Source organism: Barbatula barbatula (genome assembly GCF_947034865.1).
Source record: "Barbatula barbatula genome assembly, chromosome: 21".
NCBI lineage: Eukaryota > Metazoa > Chordata > Actinopteri > Cypriniformes > Nemacheilidae > Barbatula > Barbatula barbatula.
In genome coordinates, this window is record NC_136784.1 from 19,433,588 (window position 1) to 19,450,216 (window position 16,629).

Here is a 16,629-nt window from a genome sequence, read left to right on the forward strand (position 1 = left end):
ACCATAGTGATCAAATGCCATCGTCTATGACTGAGCTGTCGATTTTTCTGGACAGTATAACTGACATATAAAGGCAATGAAGATACAAAAACACTCACCTCGCTTTTCAAAAACAAAACACTGTTAGTACGGAATGCCGGTTGACTTTTCCCAGATCAGATTCGTTTTGTTATATATTTGTAGGCCTATAGCTAGTCTTTTGCGCTTGAAAAATCCCATCTGTGCCCGTGATCATAAAAGATTTCTACGTACAAAAGTGGCCAGTTTTATATGATGATCCAGAGGTCATCACATGGTAGAAGTCATCAGCTGATCATTTCTAGTTAACTCAGGATGGGCATCATCTCAAGATAGAACCAAGAAAACAAAACTGATAATAATAAAGCATTTCATATTCAGTTGAATTCATTTTATCTTTAGCTTAGCTGAAAAGGTGTGTTTTTATTTCATTTTAAACTGGGAGAGTTTCTGACCCCTGAACAGTTTCATCCCATAGTTTAGTATAGGCAAATATGAAAAAGCTCATTTAGTGCACTTTAATATTTAGCCAGTACCAACTTATAAAAGTACTAAAACGGAAGTCACAGTTCATCCTTCTAGTTAGAAATCATATTCTATAAGCTTCTGCTTACAGGTAGAGCAGATGTCACCAGAATATATGGTGTTTTAAATTGAGTCGGAATGATCGAAATTATCGTTTCTTTGGGGGAAAATGTGCAGGTGCCATTTAAATCGTATTTCCAAAACATACAATTACTGTTTGTTATTATTTTATAATGTTTTATTGTGTTTTAGTCAGATGTAGTTTTAGTTTTTATGACTTAATTTAAACAACCCAACTTCGTTTGCCTTGATATTATTTACTTGTAAAGCAAAATAAAAGGAACATGATAAAACAAATACAAACATAGTTATTTGTTTTTGCAAAATAATTATTTAATTTTGACTTTAGGAATTTAAATGTCCGATGATTTAATCACATTTAACGTTAGCGAGCCCTGATGGCAAATGTCGGATACCTGTGAGGCAGGAACCATATGAGCGGAACTCGAGTTGTTTCGTCTGTTTCTACTCGAGTGACGTGGACGAGGGATTCGTTTCCTGTACGTTACACGCGCGTATGCAGTGTAATTAATAGAGACTGAATATATAGTGAAATTCTGTCTGAAAATCTATAAGTCACTATGGAAACGATTTTAGAGCAGCAACGTCGATACCATGAGGAGAAAGAGAGACTTATGGATGCCGAGGTGAAGGAGATGCTGACGAAGAAAAGCACGGTAATGAATTGAATGCGATGCGATGCTAACACACGCTAGCAGTTAAACACAAACACTGGACTGTCTGAACTATGAGAGTATAAACCCGCTGAACATTGTTTATTTAAACAACATTTAAGGTTTCGCGTCGTTGAGTTAAGTCACTCACGCACATTGATCTCTGAACCAGTCATTCTTGCAGTTTAGTTCCAGTCAATAATAAACCCAGTGTGTTTTCACGCACCCTTCCCTTATTTTGATGCGAGACCACATACGAAATCAATTCGCTTTGTTTGTCTCAATGTCAGATGCTATTATCCATCTTCAACAAGTGATTTTCTTTTGCATGTCAATGTGAACATTTTGAGATTAAGAGCAAACAAACCTTTAACCAAACTACTGTGTGTTAAAGACTTCGAAATGACAATATGTATCAAGAATCATGAACGAGTTGTCATTTCTGATCATGTGTTGTTGTGCTTCAACAGCTGAGAGACCAGATCAACTCGGATCATAGAGTCAGAGCGATGCTCGACGTGAGTCATTCATTCATCAGACACTCACTCATCACAGGATCAAATGAAGAGTTTACTTCCAAAATGAGAAATCTGTTTTTTTATTTCAGAAATCATGTTTTTGTTACTGTGCATTCCAATTAATATCAATCAAACTACAGTTGTTTTGTTTTAAGCCGTAAGAACAAATAAAAATCATCATCTCATTTTGAAACCAAACTCTTCAAATGTATGTTCATTTAATTGATGTGTATTGTGTTCTTTCATGTAACCAGAGATACATGGAAGTGAGCGCAAACCTACGAGATTTATACGAAGACAAAGACGGGTAAGACATTATCAAGGACCCTCCGTGACAAATACACGTGCCGTGGATTGTTTGATCACATGACTGCATTTTTTCACCGTCAGAATGAGAAAGGATGAGCTGAACGCAATATCAGGACCAAACGAGTTTGCCGAGTTTTACAACCGCCTCAAACATATCAAGGAGTTTCACAGAAAACATCCCAATGAGGTAACGCGTCCTGGAGCGATTGATCACGTCGTCCGAACTCACATGCTCGACCTCTCATCGCTGAATAATTCTTTTGCGTTTCAGATCTGTGTGCCCATGTCAGTGGAGTTTGAAGAGCTCATGAAAGCCAAAGACAATCCTAGCGAAGAGGCACAAAGTATGTAGTGTTTATTAAAAAGGCGTGCGGTAGTATAGTGCTTTGAACGCACCCTTTCTGTGATGTACAGTCACGTGATTGTGAATGTTTTTTTATTGTTGTTGACATGGTTTAACTTTTTTCCATCTGTGCACCTGACAGACCTGGTGGAGTTCACTGATGAAGAGGGTTATGGACGCTACCTTGATCTCCACGACTGTTATCTCAAGTACACTAATCTTAAAGGCGTAGAGGTACGGTTTGACTCTTTTGATTCGTACATGGCATATTTAGATAAGAGATCCTTACGACCCGATCTGTTGTCATCTTCTAGAAACTGGAATACGTCACGTACCTGTCAACGTTTGATCAGCTTTTTGACATTTCTAAAGACAAGAAGAATGCAGAGTATAAGAAGTAAGTGAAGTAGGTGATTTCAGATTCCCCCGTGATGTGTTCAGACCAGATTCTGACGTGTGATGTGTCCTGCTACAGGTATCTGGAGATGCTGCTGGAGTACCTGCAGGAATACACAGACCGGGTAAAGCCCCTGCTGGACCAGAATGAGCTGTACGGAAAGATCCTGGTCGAGTTCGAGAAGAAGTGGGAGGGCGGAGCGTTCCCAGGCTGGCCGGTGGGTCCACTTTAACAGCACGGTTCTTATGAAATGCACCTGAGAAATTGCCAGTCACTTACAGATTTTGTTTATTCGAGGAAGCATTTAGTACAGGGGTTGGGCAGACTGTTTTCAAGACCCGGTGTCTAGAATCTAGGAATTATCTATGTAATGTCGCAGTTGAAATTATTTGAATTGGCGTGATGAGAAGGCCTCTTCCAAAGCCACGTAAACATCCATAGCGTCACACAGATGACTTCAATAAGAGCAGAAGAGATGTTCATGCTGCATGTCCCTGTGTCATATGACATGAGTAAATCTCTTCCTATGTGTGTGGTGTAGAAAGAGGCGAGCAGTGCGCTGACCCACGCTGGAGCCCATCTGGATCTGTCTGCGTTCTCTTCATGGGAGGTCAGACAAGTTTCTTTGTACTAAAGCTGTTATGGCAGAGATGTGCGAGTGATGTCAGAGTGCGTGTCTTAGTATGTTTTTGTGTTTGTAGGAGTTGGCGTCTTTGGGTTTGGACAGATTGAAGTCTGCTCTGATGGCTTTGGGCCTGAAATGTGGAGGGTGAGTATGAACACGCGGCTCATGTTTGGCTCTGGTTTGCAGACTCTTTCAGTCTGGTTTTAAAAGCTACAGGCTGTCGTTCTTTACTATGCGTGTGTTATTTATTTGCTTTGTGTGTCATTGTGTGAATTGTGTTTGTAGTACACTAGAGGAGAGGGCACAGCGTTTGTTCAGCACTAAAGGCAAATCTCTGGAGTCTCTGGACCCCTCGCTCTTTGCCAAGAACCCAAAAGCCAAGGGACCAAAGAAGTAAGTGTATTCTCCTGTGGGAATAGATTGAACCCCTTTATAGGGCACTCATAGAAATACTTGGAAATTCAACATTTCAACCCTGTTGTGTTATTTTGAACTTCCGTGATCATTTTTGTTGCAAATCAAGGTCAACGACGTTACCATATATGGTTCCTCGCTAGTCTACGGTAAATTTTTCCCAAAAGTATTTATGTATTTAAAATATAAGACAAATAAATAAATGTATAAATTAAATATATTTATTTAAGAAGATCTTTTTTAGGAGCATTTACGTACACAGACACGCACTCAAAACGGCAACAGTGAAGTGCAGATCTATTGAAAATATGTGCCACTTATTTAAGAAGTAATGAGGCTAACAGTAAAAATAAACACAAAAATATGTCATTAAAATATCATTAAAACTGTTATAAGTTTATGTTTCCCACTGGATCACTGTATAATCTTATACAAACCTGTTGTAACATTCAATGCACTATAAAATGCCATCGTCCTGCGTTATAATGCATTAAACATTTTAAAAGATCGGGTAACACAGTCCGTTTCTGCAGATCTCATATTATTCTTGATTACCTATACAGTAGTATTGCATACGTCATTTTTGGTAAAGGCGTTTACATGCAGCGTGACATCGGAGTAAAGGGCAAAAAAACGACTTCTGCCGAGCGGGTTTTGCTTACACCGTTTATGAGCTTTCCCCAATAAAAGAAAGCGGTTTTATGCGTTTTAAATGCCCTTTCACGTTATCAGCTTATTAAGCATTATCAGAGTAAGACTGCATGTAAACACACTCACTATTTGTGACGTAGATTGATATTTAACTTTTATATTTATTAAGTTGGCAGACGCTTTTATCCAAAGGGACTTACAAGTAGTAACTTGTACTACTTACAAGTAACAAGTGATATCCATTCATTGGCTGGGAGAAATCCACATGCTTACACGAGCTCATGGAGAGGCATGGGAACTCGGTTGTGATTGGTGGAAGTTACCAAATATGTTTTTTTACTCGATAAAGGGTTATATCACTGACAGAACAGTTCTTCAAGTGTTTTGTTGACAGAACATGTGTGACTTGTGTGTAGCTTCAGTTGTGTGTACTTAAACGTAACTGTGATGTCTGTATGGCTTCTATCTGCAGAGACTCGGAGCGAAACAAGGAAGCAGGTTTCCTGGAAGCTCAGATATATGAATATGTGGAAATCTTGGGGGTGAGCAGGATTATAATGTTCAGTGTCTTCTCCTTTTAATGGGGTGATTCTCACCAAATCTTAGTTTTAAGATGTCAAAAAGAATTTTCTTAAAGAAACATCAACAAATTCCCTTTGTATTCATTTAAACTAAGAAAGGACATGTTTAAAGGCATTAGTTTAAAACACTTTTACTTGACCGCTTTACACAATTTTAAAATGAAGGTCTTAAAAATTCTCACTACATTAAAATCTCATAGCATGTTTAGTCATGAAGCAAGTTTTAATAATCTTGCATAATAAGACATTAATGAAAGGTTCAAAAGGTACTAGTAGATGTGTTTCTTCACATAATATCAAACTTCATGTAAATATCTTCGTGTGTGTTTAAGCAGTCTATAAAAAGCGTTGGATGAGAATATCAGTCCTGGACACTTTTTGTTGATTATGAGAGCTTAAAAAAAACATAATTAATTCCTACTTTACGTCAAAATGATGTTTGTCCAAGGTAGAGAACACAATTATCTTAATAATGATCTTTTTTTGTGTGTGACCGTATTGCATGTTTAATAATTTAAATCTTTGCTGCCATGATGTTTTCGGTGGTTTTGTTAGAATCACCCTATAGACCTTTTCACAGAATGAGCAAGCTAAAGTAACTTCTGCAGATTTCAGACCAATGCGTTAGAATCCATGTTCTCATTACTCATGCTTGTGTACGTTGTGTTTTCTGTGACGTCATGTGTCAGATCTGACCGCTCTCGTGTTAATGTTACAGGAGCAGAGACAGTTGACCCATGAGAACGTTCAGAGGAAGCAAGCGCGTACAGGAGAGGAGCGCGACGAGGAAGACGAAGAACAGCCCAGCGAGAGTGAGAGTGAAGATGATGAAAATGAAATCATATACAACCCTAAAAATCTGCCACTCGGCTGGGATGGAAAGGTACACATAATTTCTCATCAGGACTGTCATTTTGCACAGCAATAGACAGTCTTACCATATTGCATCGAATATATTGCAGTGCAGTGTTTTTTACTTTGCAAAATGACCCAGCCCCGATTGTTTTGATATTCATGTGTCAATATTTAATATCTTTTCTTAATGAAATATTTGGGTTTAAAATGATTCATCAAAGGACCAGTGTTTGCAAAGTGGATTATAGGTTTATAAGATACAAATTAATGTTGGAAAGAATGGAGTATTTAAAAAAAAAAAAAAAAATTCTTTAGTCTCTTGGTAATCATGGTCTTATATTGTGCCCTTATCTGTCTCTCTCTCGTCTTAAGCCCATTCCATACTGGCTGTACAAACTGCACGGTCTAAACATCAACTACAACTGTGAGATCTGTGGGAATTACACATACAGAGGACCCAAAGCCTTCCAGAGACATTTTGCAGTAAGTTTCAGACATTTTCTCATCACATGAGAGCTCAAGCTGCTGTCAAGGATTTGATTTGATTTGATTCAATTTATTGTCATTACACACATACAAGTACAGTGCAACGAAATGTATTCAGATGTCATTGCTTCAAAGAATAGTCCACCCAAAAATTTACTGTGTGTCATAATTTACTCGCATTCATGCCATTTTAGCGGTACATGTTCTCCTGTGTTGAGCCGAACACTTATTGGAGTAATAATCCAAATCCTGGCTCTAGGGTGTAAATACATGTCTCAGGAAGTGAACTCTTCCTTTAACCATTTTCTCCCCATGCCTTCAATTTGTACATGTTAAATTGCTTCTTACCTAATCCACACAAAGAGCGTTCACTATCCAATCTTTTTTGTCTCTTTTTTTAATCTCAAGAAATATCTACAACACAACGATACCGCTTAACCGACTCTAAACAATTAAGTATATACGCACACAAAAAGACAATGGTGGCGTTTTCAGATTTCTCCCCTCTGGGACCTGATTTAAAAAAAATAGCATTTCTGTGTGGATGGCCTCCTAATTTTATGTTGGAAATATCTTGGCATTTCAATGATCTGAATTCCTTGTCCGGTGTTGTAAATATTCATAATCTGAGCATCATATTGTAATTGTCGTAAATGAATACAAAATATGAATATAGGAATGCAACAAGGCTTTGCTTAAACTGTTTGTGTGGTCTGAGGTTTTGACTGGCCATTCATGTAGGAATACTGAGCTGATCTGTTTTCTTGATATCAGGAATGGCGTCACGCTCATGGCATGCGCTGCTTGGGTATTCCAAACACCGCCCACTTTGCTAACGTCACCCAGATTGAAGATGCAGTGTCTCGTGAGTATATGACCCCTTTACACATCAGATGCTCTTTAACATGACATAACTCGTTTCACTGCTTGACAGAAGCATTTAAAGTCCCTCTTTCTCCAAATATTTTGTAAAAATGTAAATGATCAAGTGTGTTAATATACAAAAATAGAACTGTGCTAATAACAATAATGAGAGTAACCAAGTAAAAAAAGATGATCTGGTGGTTGAGCCGTGTCTAAGCCATTATAAAATAGCCGGTAACCCACTGTTTCTTGGGGCTTATTGTTTTAATAAATTATGCACTTCCGCTAATGCTTCAGGAATTTTGTAAAACTTGGAAACAAAGTCGTTCTCAGCTATGCATTGTTCAAAACATTTGTAAAACCCTCTTTTTTTGTGTAGTCTGGTCGAAGCTGAAATCACAGAAAGCATTGGAGAGGTGGCAGCCAGACACAGAGGTAAGAAAGACACGTAGTTCATATCCACTTTCAGTCTCTTTTTTTTTTTATTGGAGTGTGATATACTGCACAAGTCTTCTAACCTGAAACTTTTTGGTTAAAAAGTCAAATAAGTGCAGACCGTTGTAGTTTTGTCCTGGTGGTTGAACCCCATGTATGAAATGTGTTTTTTGGGGTTTAATCCTGAGAGTAAAACAGATAATAATTTTTCTGTGTCTTGCAGGAGGAGTATGAAGACTCCAGCGGTAATGTGGTCAACAAGAAGACGTATGAAGATCTGAAACGACAGGGACTTCTGTAGGGTGGCTGTAAAATGCCACAAAGCCGAGTATTTGACATTGTTGCGTTGTGAATACTAGTACATGAGCATTTTAAAATATTTGAGTCCTCTTTCAGCAAAGTGTCTTGTATTTTTAATTACTTTTATGTTTAATTTCCTGATTTTCTATCTTGTATCTCAAGTTTGAGATGTTTTTTTTTATATTCAATAAATTACATTGTCAACAAAATTGTTTTTTATGTGGCTGAAACCTTTATCTAGATGTGCTGTGCCTTCTAAATCGTAATATGATAATAGTAATAGTTAACAGGCTGTGCTGTTTTTTTCAAGGCTCTAAATTAATGGCGCTAAATTAAAAAGATTTAAAGTAGTTCACTAAAGTAAAAAAAGCGAACGTGCGTCAATATAGTCTTCCCCAAAGCTTGTAAATATTTGTCATTTCGCGTCACTCTCGCAATAAACAAGAACATATATTCGCGCGAGTTGAAAAATCTGAACTTTGGCGAAAATTCGCGCCGCTTTAACCAATCAGGAGCCTGCTCTAGTAGCGAGCGGAGACAGAAATACAAAATGGAGGACAAACTCAAAATCTCTGTTTGTGGACACCCGGAGCTTTACGATACTTGTTCCTACTTTTATTAAAACAGGAATAAAAAGGATCTTGCTTGGAAGAAAGTGAGTGTCGGAGAATCTGGTAAATTGTAAAAACACTCTAAACTCAATTTGAGTTATATATACATGTTGAAACTACAAGGTAGATTGATCTTATTTGCCTTATTTTACAACTACGTTCCCGCTAAAGCCCCTCCCATGACGCGAATGAAGCGAGTAAACACAAACTGTTCAAGCGTCCAACTACTCGCGAATAGCGCGTTTTTTACGCCTCATTCACGCTCGGTCTGAACACACAGTTATGCTAGGTTCACACCAAAAGCGATCAATCGGGTTGCACGCTCTTTATTGATCGCTGGAAAAGTTCGTTATTTTCACGTGAGTGACGTAATCTGAACATTTCCTTTTTTTCAACCTTTGCGAAAGACTAGGTTGCTTTACGTTCGTGGCAATCACGTGACCCAATTGAAGTCATTCACACCGCCTGCAGTGAGTTTGGGTCTAAACTAGTCTTTGCATTGACTTTGTATGTCCTTTACTCATTAAAAAAAATCTTAATTCGCGTTTGGTGTGAACCCAGTGTTAAGGGTGTTATCTAGCAAAATGATAAAGTCGTTTTAATAAAAAAACACAAATAAATAATATATATATTTAAATATAAATACATGGCAGGATACGAATCCTGGCATGTAGAATGAACTTAATTTGGGTGGAGGCCATTTGTTTTCAACTAGAGAAATGTTGTCAAATAAATTCCGTGCTCCTCATGATGGCAGTTTTTTGCAGCAGTGTAGTTTGAATGAGGAGATGACAAAACATTTGTTTCTTGGGGTGAGAGAGGTCCGCTGATGAAGGACTGAACTTGAAGTCTTTCTGACTTTTCAGATCACTGAAGTTCACCAATATCCCTCTCTGCGAGGGCTCTGACTGCTCTGTCATGTATGCAACAACACCATTGGACATTCTTTTGGTTTCTGTAAAGGTTTTTTAGTTGTAATGTGGGTAGACTGAGCACTGTGCTAAACTTTTTAAACTCAATAGCAGCAAGTACTGTTTTAATTTTTAATCTTACATAATACAGTTAAGTCTTTTAGATATTCGTTCTACATTTTGATGTGGTTATAAATGTTCCGTTGGTTGTATTTTGTTCATACAGTTCAGTCTTAACTGAAACGGGAAGTTGTTCTGCAGCTTTGTTCACATTGTTCACAGAGTCTATAAAGACCCATCTCAACAGTAAATTGCCACAAAAAAAGGGAATACCGAGACCTACATATACTTCTCTCTGTTTACTGAAACCAACATTAAGCTTAAAGGGATCTCCACCCAAAAATGACAATTCTGTCATCATTTACTCAGCCTCAAGTTGTTCCAAACCTGCAAACATTTCTACATTTCTATGCACAAAGAAAAATATTTGGTAAAATGTTAGCAACTGATATTTTTTAGACCTAACTGACAAACGGTAGGAAAATATTAATCTTTTTTTTGTTTTGTTAAACACAAAGTTTAGGAAAGCAAACAGTTCTTGGGCACCATGGACTACCATTTTAACATTTTCGGGAGTAAATGATTCTTCCAAAATATCAGTTGCTAACATTCTTCCAAATATCTGTCTTTGTGTTCAACACAACAAAGAAATGTATACAGGTTTGAAAATGATTTGGTGGGGAGGGAAGTAGTTCATTACAGAATTTTAATTTTTGGGTGCAGTGTCCCCAAGACTTCAAGGGGTCATTTGATGCGGCTAAAAATAATATTATTGTTTGCTTTCGATGTAATACAATGTGTAAACACGATTTAAGGTTTAAAACGCTGTATTATTTCAGATACCGTGTATGTTTGTATCTCCTCTTTGCTCCGCCTCTCTGAAAGGCGCTACTTTATTACAAAGCTCATTGCTCTGAAAAGCGAGGTGTGCTATGATTGTGCTATGATAGGCTGCGAATCTGAGGCGCCAGACAGTCCTTGCAGAATTTTAACTGTTGGAATTGCTCCATTTTTTAACAAAAGCTTCTGTGCACAGCCGGTCTTTATCTCTCCCAGATTCATGACGTAATCATTGTGAAATGCTCTGCACAAACCTGAACATTTGTATTGTACTTCTCTTGTGTTGAAAATAAAATATAACCATTCGTTTTTTGTTGTATCGTCTTTTGGCAGGGCAAACTAAGAGGATTTCTTTTCACAACAAAACACACATCGTCTCCGCGACATGGCTGCGCTGGTGACGGTACAATGAGATTTACAAGACCCACCTTACTTGCGTTTAGATTTGGGTGGTCTTAGTCAAATCGTGTTACGAACTGACGTAGATTCGCCGGGGTGTGGTTACATGAGGCGTTTCAGGCAGGTCTGGGTAAGCGGTCGCTTCAAGATAAAATACATCTTTTGTTACGACACCTATATTTGTGCAATTTTACGTGTCTAATACATGCATGGGCAACTTATAACACACCAAAGACAAAGAAAAACACAGATTTCCGGCTAATCACCCCTTTAAGCTATTTCAAGTGAAATCCACCCTGAGATAAATACTTCCAAAAGGAGAAAGAAAGAGAATTGAAACCACCTTAAACATTTTACAGTCAAAAAGTCCCCAGCCCTACGTTTGAAAAGAGCTGTTATTTGCATCCAACGTGAAACCAGCAGAGGGCAGAAGAGAGGTGGGGTCCTGTCAGCTGGTCAAGACATTAACACATATTACAACATACTTATAGTTAAAAAACAGTTACAAAGCTAGGTCATTTAGTTTCAGAGATGTGTATTTAATCCCTAACGGTTAATGAACCACTTCAATTCAATTTAATTTATATAGCACATATTTCACAATTTGCATTTTTCCAAAGCAGCTTTACAGGGGAAAATGAGAAAACACATAAAAAGTAAAACACAGTACATGAATAGTTTAACTTGTTATATAAACACCTAGTAAATAATATCTAATGTCAGCAATCTCCCGGTGGTTTATTTTGCATAAAGTGTCCCTTCCTTGAACAGCCACCTTAACGTGGTGGAGGGGTTTGAGTACCCGAGTGACCCTAGGAGCTATGTTGTCGGGGGCTATATGCCCCTGGTAGGGTCTGCCAAGGCAAACAGGTCTTAGGCGACGGGTCAGACTAAGAGTGGTTCAAAAATCCCTTATGATGTTAAATATACCAAGGACCGTGACGTCGCCCGGTATGGCGCAACCGGGGCACCACCCTGGAGCCAGGCCCAGGGTCGGTGCTCGTATGCGAGCGCCTGGTGGCCGGGCCTTTCCCCACGGGGTCCGGCCGGGCTCAGCCCGAAGGAGCGACGTGTGGCCGCCTTCCACCACGTGCGGGAGGGACCATAGGGGGTCGGTGCATAGTGGATCGGGTGGCAGTCGGAGGAGAGTGCCTCGACAGCCCGATCCCTGGATACAGAAGCTAGCTCTAGGGACGTGGAACGTCACCTCGCTGGCGGGGAAGTAGCCTGAGATGGTGCGTGAAGTTGAGAGGTTCACCTCTACGCATGGCTTGGGCTCTGGAACCACACTCCTCGAGAGAGGATGGACACTTCACCATTCTGGAGTTGCCCATGGTGAGAGGCGGCGGCTGGTGTGGGTTTGCTTATAGCCCCCCAGCTCTCCCGCCATGTGTTGGAGTTTACCCCGGTGAACAAGAGGGTCATTTCCCTGCGCCTACGGGTCGGGGTTAGGTCTCTCACTGTTGTTTGTGCCTACGGGCCGAACGGGAGTGCAGAGTACCCGACCTTCTTAGAGTCTCTGGGAGGGGTGCTGGAAACTGCTCCGACTGGGGACTCCATCGTCCTACTGGGGGATTTCAACGCCCATGTGGGCAACGACAGTGACACCTGGAGGGGCGTGATTGGGAGGAACGGCCCCCCTGATCTGAACCCGAGCGGTGTTCAGTTATTGGACTTCTGTGCTAGTCACAGTATGTCTATGACGAACACCATGTTCAAGCATAAGGGTGTCCATCAGTGCACGTGGCACCAGGACACCCTAGGCCGCAGGTCGATGATCAACTTTGTGGTCGTTTCATCTGACCTGCGACCATATGTTTTGGACACTCGGGTTAAGAGAAGGGCGGAGCTGTCAACTGATCACCACCTGGTGGAGAGTTGGGTCCGATGGCAAGAGAGGAAGCTGGACAGACTCGGCAGACCCAAACGTACTGTAAGGGTCTGCTGGGAACACCTGGTCGAGTCTCCTGTCAGAGAGATCTTTAACTCCCACCTCCGGCAGAGCTTCAACCAGATCCCGAGGGAGGCTGGAGACATTGAGTCCGAGTGGACCATGTTCTCCACCTCCATTGTCGAAGCGGCCACTCGGAGCTGTGGCTGTAAGGTCTCCGGTGCCTGTCGAGGCGGGAATCCCTGAACCCGGTGGTGGACACCGGAAGTTAGGGAAACCGTCAAGGTGAAGAAGGAGTCCTATCGGGCCTGGTTGGCCTGTGGGACTCCTGAGGCAGCTGACGGGTACCGGCAGGCCAAGCGGACTGCTGCCCGGGTGGTTGTGGAGGCAAAAACTGGGGCCTGGGAGGAGTTTGGTGAGGCCATGGAGAAGGACTATCGACTGGCCTCGAAGAGATTCTGGCAAACCGTCGGGCGCCTCAGGAGAGGGAAACAGTCCCCTACCAATGCTGTTTACAGTGGAGGTGGGAAGCTGTTGACCTCAATTGGGGATGGTCGGACGGTGGAAGGAGTACTTCGAGGATCTCCTAAATCCCACCGCCACGTCTTCCATTGAGGAAGCAGAGGCTGAGGGCTCAGAGGTGGACTCGTCCATCACCCAAGCCGAAGTCACTGAGGTAGTCAAGAAACTCCTCGGTGGCAAGGCTCCGGGGGTGGATGAGATTCTCTGGATGTTGTGGGGCTGTCTTGGCTGACACGCCTCTGCAGCATCGCGTGACGGTCGCGGACAGTGCCTCTGGGATGGCAGATCGGGGTGGTGGTCCCTCTTTTTAAGAAGGGGGACCGGAGGGTGTGTTCCAACTATAGGGTATCCTGTGGAGGGTGCTTCGGGAGTATGGGATCTGTGGTCCTTTGCTAAGGGCTGTCAGGTCCCTGTACGACCGAAGCAGGAGCTTGGCTCGCATTGCCGGCAGTAAGTCGGGCTTGTTCCCAGTGCATATCGGACTCCGGCAGGGCTGCCCTTTATCACCGGTTCTGTTCGTAATTTTTACGGACAGAATTTCTAGGCGCGGCCAGGGGCCGGAGGGTGTCAGGTTTGGGGACCACACAATCTCGTCTCTGCTATTTGCGGATGATATTGTCGTGTTGGCCCCTTCAAACCAGGACCTTCAGCATGCACTGGGACGGTTAACAGCCGAGTGTGAAGCGGCTGGAATGAAAATCAGTACCTCCAAATCCGAGGCCATGGTCCTCAGTCGGAAAAGGGTGGCTTGCCCAATTCAGGTTGGTGGAGAGTTCCTGCCTCAAGTGGAGGAGTTTAAGTATCTTGGGGTCTTGTTCACGAGTGAGGGAAGGATGGAACGGGAGATTGACAGACGGATCGGTGCAGCTTCTGCAGTAATGCGGTCGATGTACCGGTCCGTCGTGGTGAAGAAAGAGCTGAGCTGCAAGGCGAAGCTCTCAATTTACCGGTCAATCTACGTTCGTACTCTCACCTATGGTCATGAGCTTTGGGTCCTGACCGAAAGGACAAGATCCCGGATACAGGCGGCCGAAATGAGCTTCCTCCGCAGGGTGGCTGGGCGATCCCTTAGAGATAGGGTGAGAAGCTCGGTCACCCGGGAGGAGCTCGGAGTAGAGCCGCTGCTCCTCCACATCGAGAGGGGTCAGTTAAGGTGGCTTGGGCATCTGTTCCGGATGCCTACCGGACGCCTTCCCCGGAAGGTATTCCAGGCCCGTCCGACCGGGAGGAGACCTAGGACACGCTGGTGGGACTATGTCTCCCGGCTGGCCTGGGAACACCTCGGTGTCCCCCCGGAAGATATAGAGGAAGTGTCTAGGGTGAGGGATGTCTGGGCATCTCTGCTTAGACTGCTGCCCCCGCGACCCGGCCCTGGATAAGCGGAAGAAAATGGATGGATGGATGGATGGATGGATGGATGCATAAAGTGAATGCTTGGCTGAAAAGATGCGTCTGTAATCTAGATTTAAATTGGGCGAGTGTGTCTCATCCTCGACTAGTATCAGGAAGGCTGTTCCAGAGTTTAGGTGCTACGTATGAGAAAGCTTGACCCCCTTTGAATGATTATTGTCTAAATTTCTGCATTTGGTTATTTAGCAGTGGCTTTTTAGCAGAGTTACAGGAGGAGGACCACTCCTCGATAGATTTCTTAACATGAAACATGGACATTCATATTTAAACTTTAGTTGTGCATTTACGTTCACACAATTCTCTCGTGCTAGATGCAACAGACCTCAGTCGATTAAATTAAATTCATGTAAATTCATACAGTTGGAATATTGCATCAATATTCGATTACAGTTGGAAGTGTCACCTATAAAGATTTCTTTTGAATTTATTCGTTTTTGATGACATTTTCAAGAGTGATATCAGAATGCAAGAAAACTTTTTCTGTTCACTTTTCATGTGGTTCTGTGTTTGTGTGTCCTGGCTGGTGATTGGTTGAGAGACGCATGCATAGGTGAGTACAGTACAGCTCATAGAAACACAAGTGCTGAGCTGTCCAGGGTGCTGAAACCCGCACCAACACCTCATATTGAGTTTGTACTTTACACTGCAGTACTCCGCTTTCTGAAGGTGAGTCAGTGATCACAAAGTCAATTCTTCACCTGGGTTGATGTGACTCACAGCTCAGGAGGAGATGGACAGCACACCGAAATCAGATCACAGTGCTGCTGACTAACCATGTTTCATTGTCTCACACTTGCATTCTGAGTATCGACTATTCTCTGATTCCCTAGACACTGACCCGACATCCTTCCCTTTGGGATGCGACCCTGATTCGTGTGGGCTTTCTTAGTACAAATGTGACATTTCAGACAAATGGACTGTTTTTTAACATTTGTAAACATTGACGATTCAACAGTGTGATTAAGTTATAGATGTAAATCCTTGACAAAAACTGTATGTATTAAATACAATACATCACTCAGTGTCTTGAGGATAGAGACCGTTTGAGGGTGTTTCCAGCTCGTGCCGGATCTATTGTCGTGTATAACCGAGATCTTCAGAGTAATCGATCCATCAGTCACTACAAAAATGACTCTTTTATCTTATGTTTACAATGATGACTGTGTGTTCTCTAGGAATCAAACCCAAAACCTTTTCACTGCTCTACCAATGAGCAGTATGTTGGAGTTGCTCTTGGGTTTTCTTATTTAAGTGTTCCTGTAGCTCACTTGGTAAAGCATTGCATTAGGAGCACAAAGACTTTGGGTTTGATTTCCAGTAAACAAACACAAACCCGGTGCCAGATTTATCTCTTTCTATGCATTGTAACATTTCCAGTGTTATTAATATAATATAAGCTCCTTGAACTGTCTTATTTGATTGCAAAAATGAAGTTGAAAAAGTCAAAGCCAACCACTTTGGGACAACCACTCACTACAAAAAAGAGAGTGAAAGAGCCAAATATGAATAACTGATTCGACTCAGCTTTTGCTTTATTTCCGGAGTGGACATTAAAATATCATATTTTAAACTTTTGCACACTTGCATTTACTACGCAATGTTGTTATATTTCCAGTCATCATCATGCCGCCGGTTACGGACACAATGCAACACACACGTGCACTGATGACATTGCCACACAAAGAGTTCGGCTTGTGCTCGTCATGTTTCATTAGATAAAGCTGAATGAGTAAGATCAGCAGGTGCTGTGCTGTGCTGTGGTGTGGTGTGGTTTCTCTCACATGAGTCATGTATGTGTTTGGGAAGTTGATGAATATTTCATTGGAAAGCGGATGCGTCTTTAATTGTATTAACCCGGATGACAACGGAGATGATCGACACCTGCGGACCCAAACCGCACTCATCAGATCAGAACCAGAACTTCTGACTC

The 16,629-nt window shown here is 41.8% G+C and overlaps 1 protein-coding gene across 2 annotated transcripts; it reads left to right on the forward strand.

The window, feature by feature from the left end:
* Window positions 1-993: 993 nt before the first annotated feature.
* sf3a3 (splicing factor 3a, subunit 3) lies at window positions 994-8,406 on the forward strand. Of its 2 annotated transcripts, XM_079484573.1 has the most exons (17): window positions 994-1,280; window positions 1,748-1,795; window positions 2,050-2,102; window positions 2,186-2,291; window positions 2,376-2,448; window positions 2,590-2,681; window positions 2,762-2,844; window positions 2,923-3,061; window positions 3,386-3,454; window positions 3,546-3,613; window positions 3,755-3,862; window positions 5,007-5,076; window positions 5,834-5,998; window positions 6,343-6,453; window positions 7,231-7,321; window positions 7,700-7,755; window positions 7,979-8,406. In XM_079484573.1, the coding sequence occupies exons 1-17, from the start codon at window positions 1,185-1,187 to the stop codon at window positions 8,054-8,056; spliced, it is 1,506 nt and encodes a 501-aa protein (XP_079340699.1). In that variant the 5' UTR covers window positions 994-1,184; the 3' UTR covers window positions 8,057-8,406. The 2 variants fall into 2 exon arrangements, with proteins under 2 accessions (XP_079340699.1, XP_079340698.1); XM_079484572.1 differs by having other exon boundaries at window positions 1,075-1,280; window positions 2,186-2,448; window positions 7,979-8,261.
* Window positions 8,407-16,629: the final 8,223 nt, after the last annotated feature.

Bases quoted from the DNA above. Each gene is read 5' to 3' on its own strand.
- sf3a3 (XM_079484572.1), top strand. From the start codon at position 1,185: ATGGAAACGATTTTAGAGCAGCAACGTCGATACCATGAGGAGAAAGAG. The intron at 1,281-1,747 runs GTAATGAATTGA...GTGCTTCAACAG, and splicing joins TGCTGACGAAGAAAAGCACG to CTGAGAGACCAGATCAACTC. The intron at 2,682-2,761 runs GTACGGTTTGAC...GTCATCTTCTAG, and splicing joins CTAATCTTAAAGGCGTAGAG to AAACTGGAATACGTCACGTA.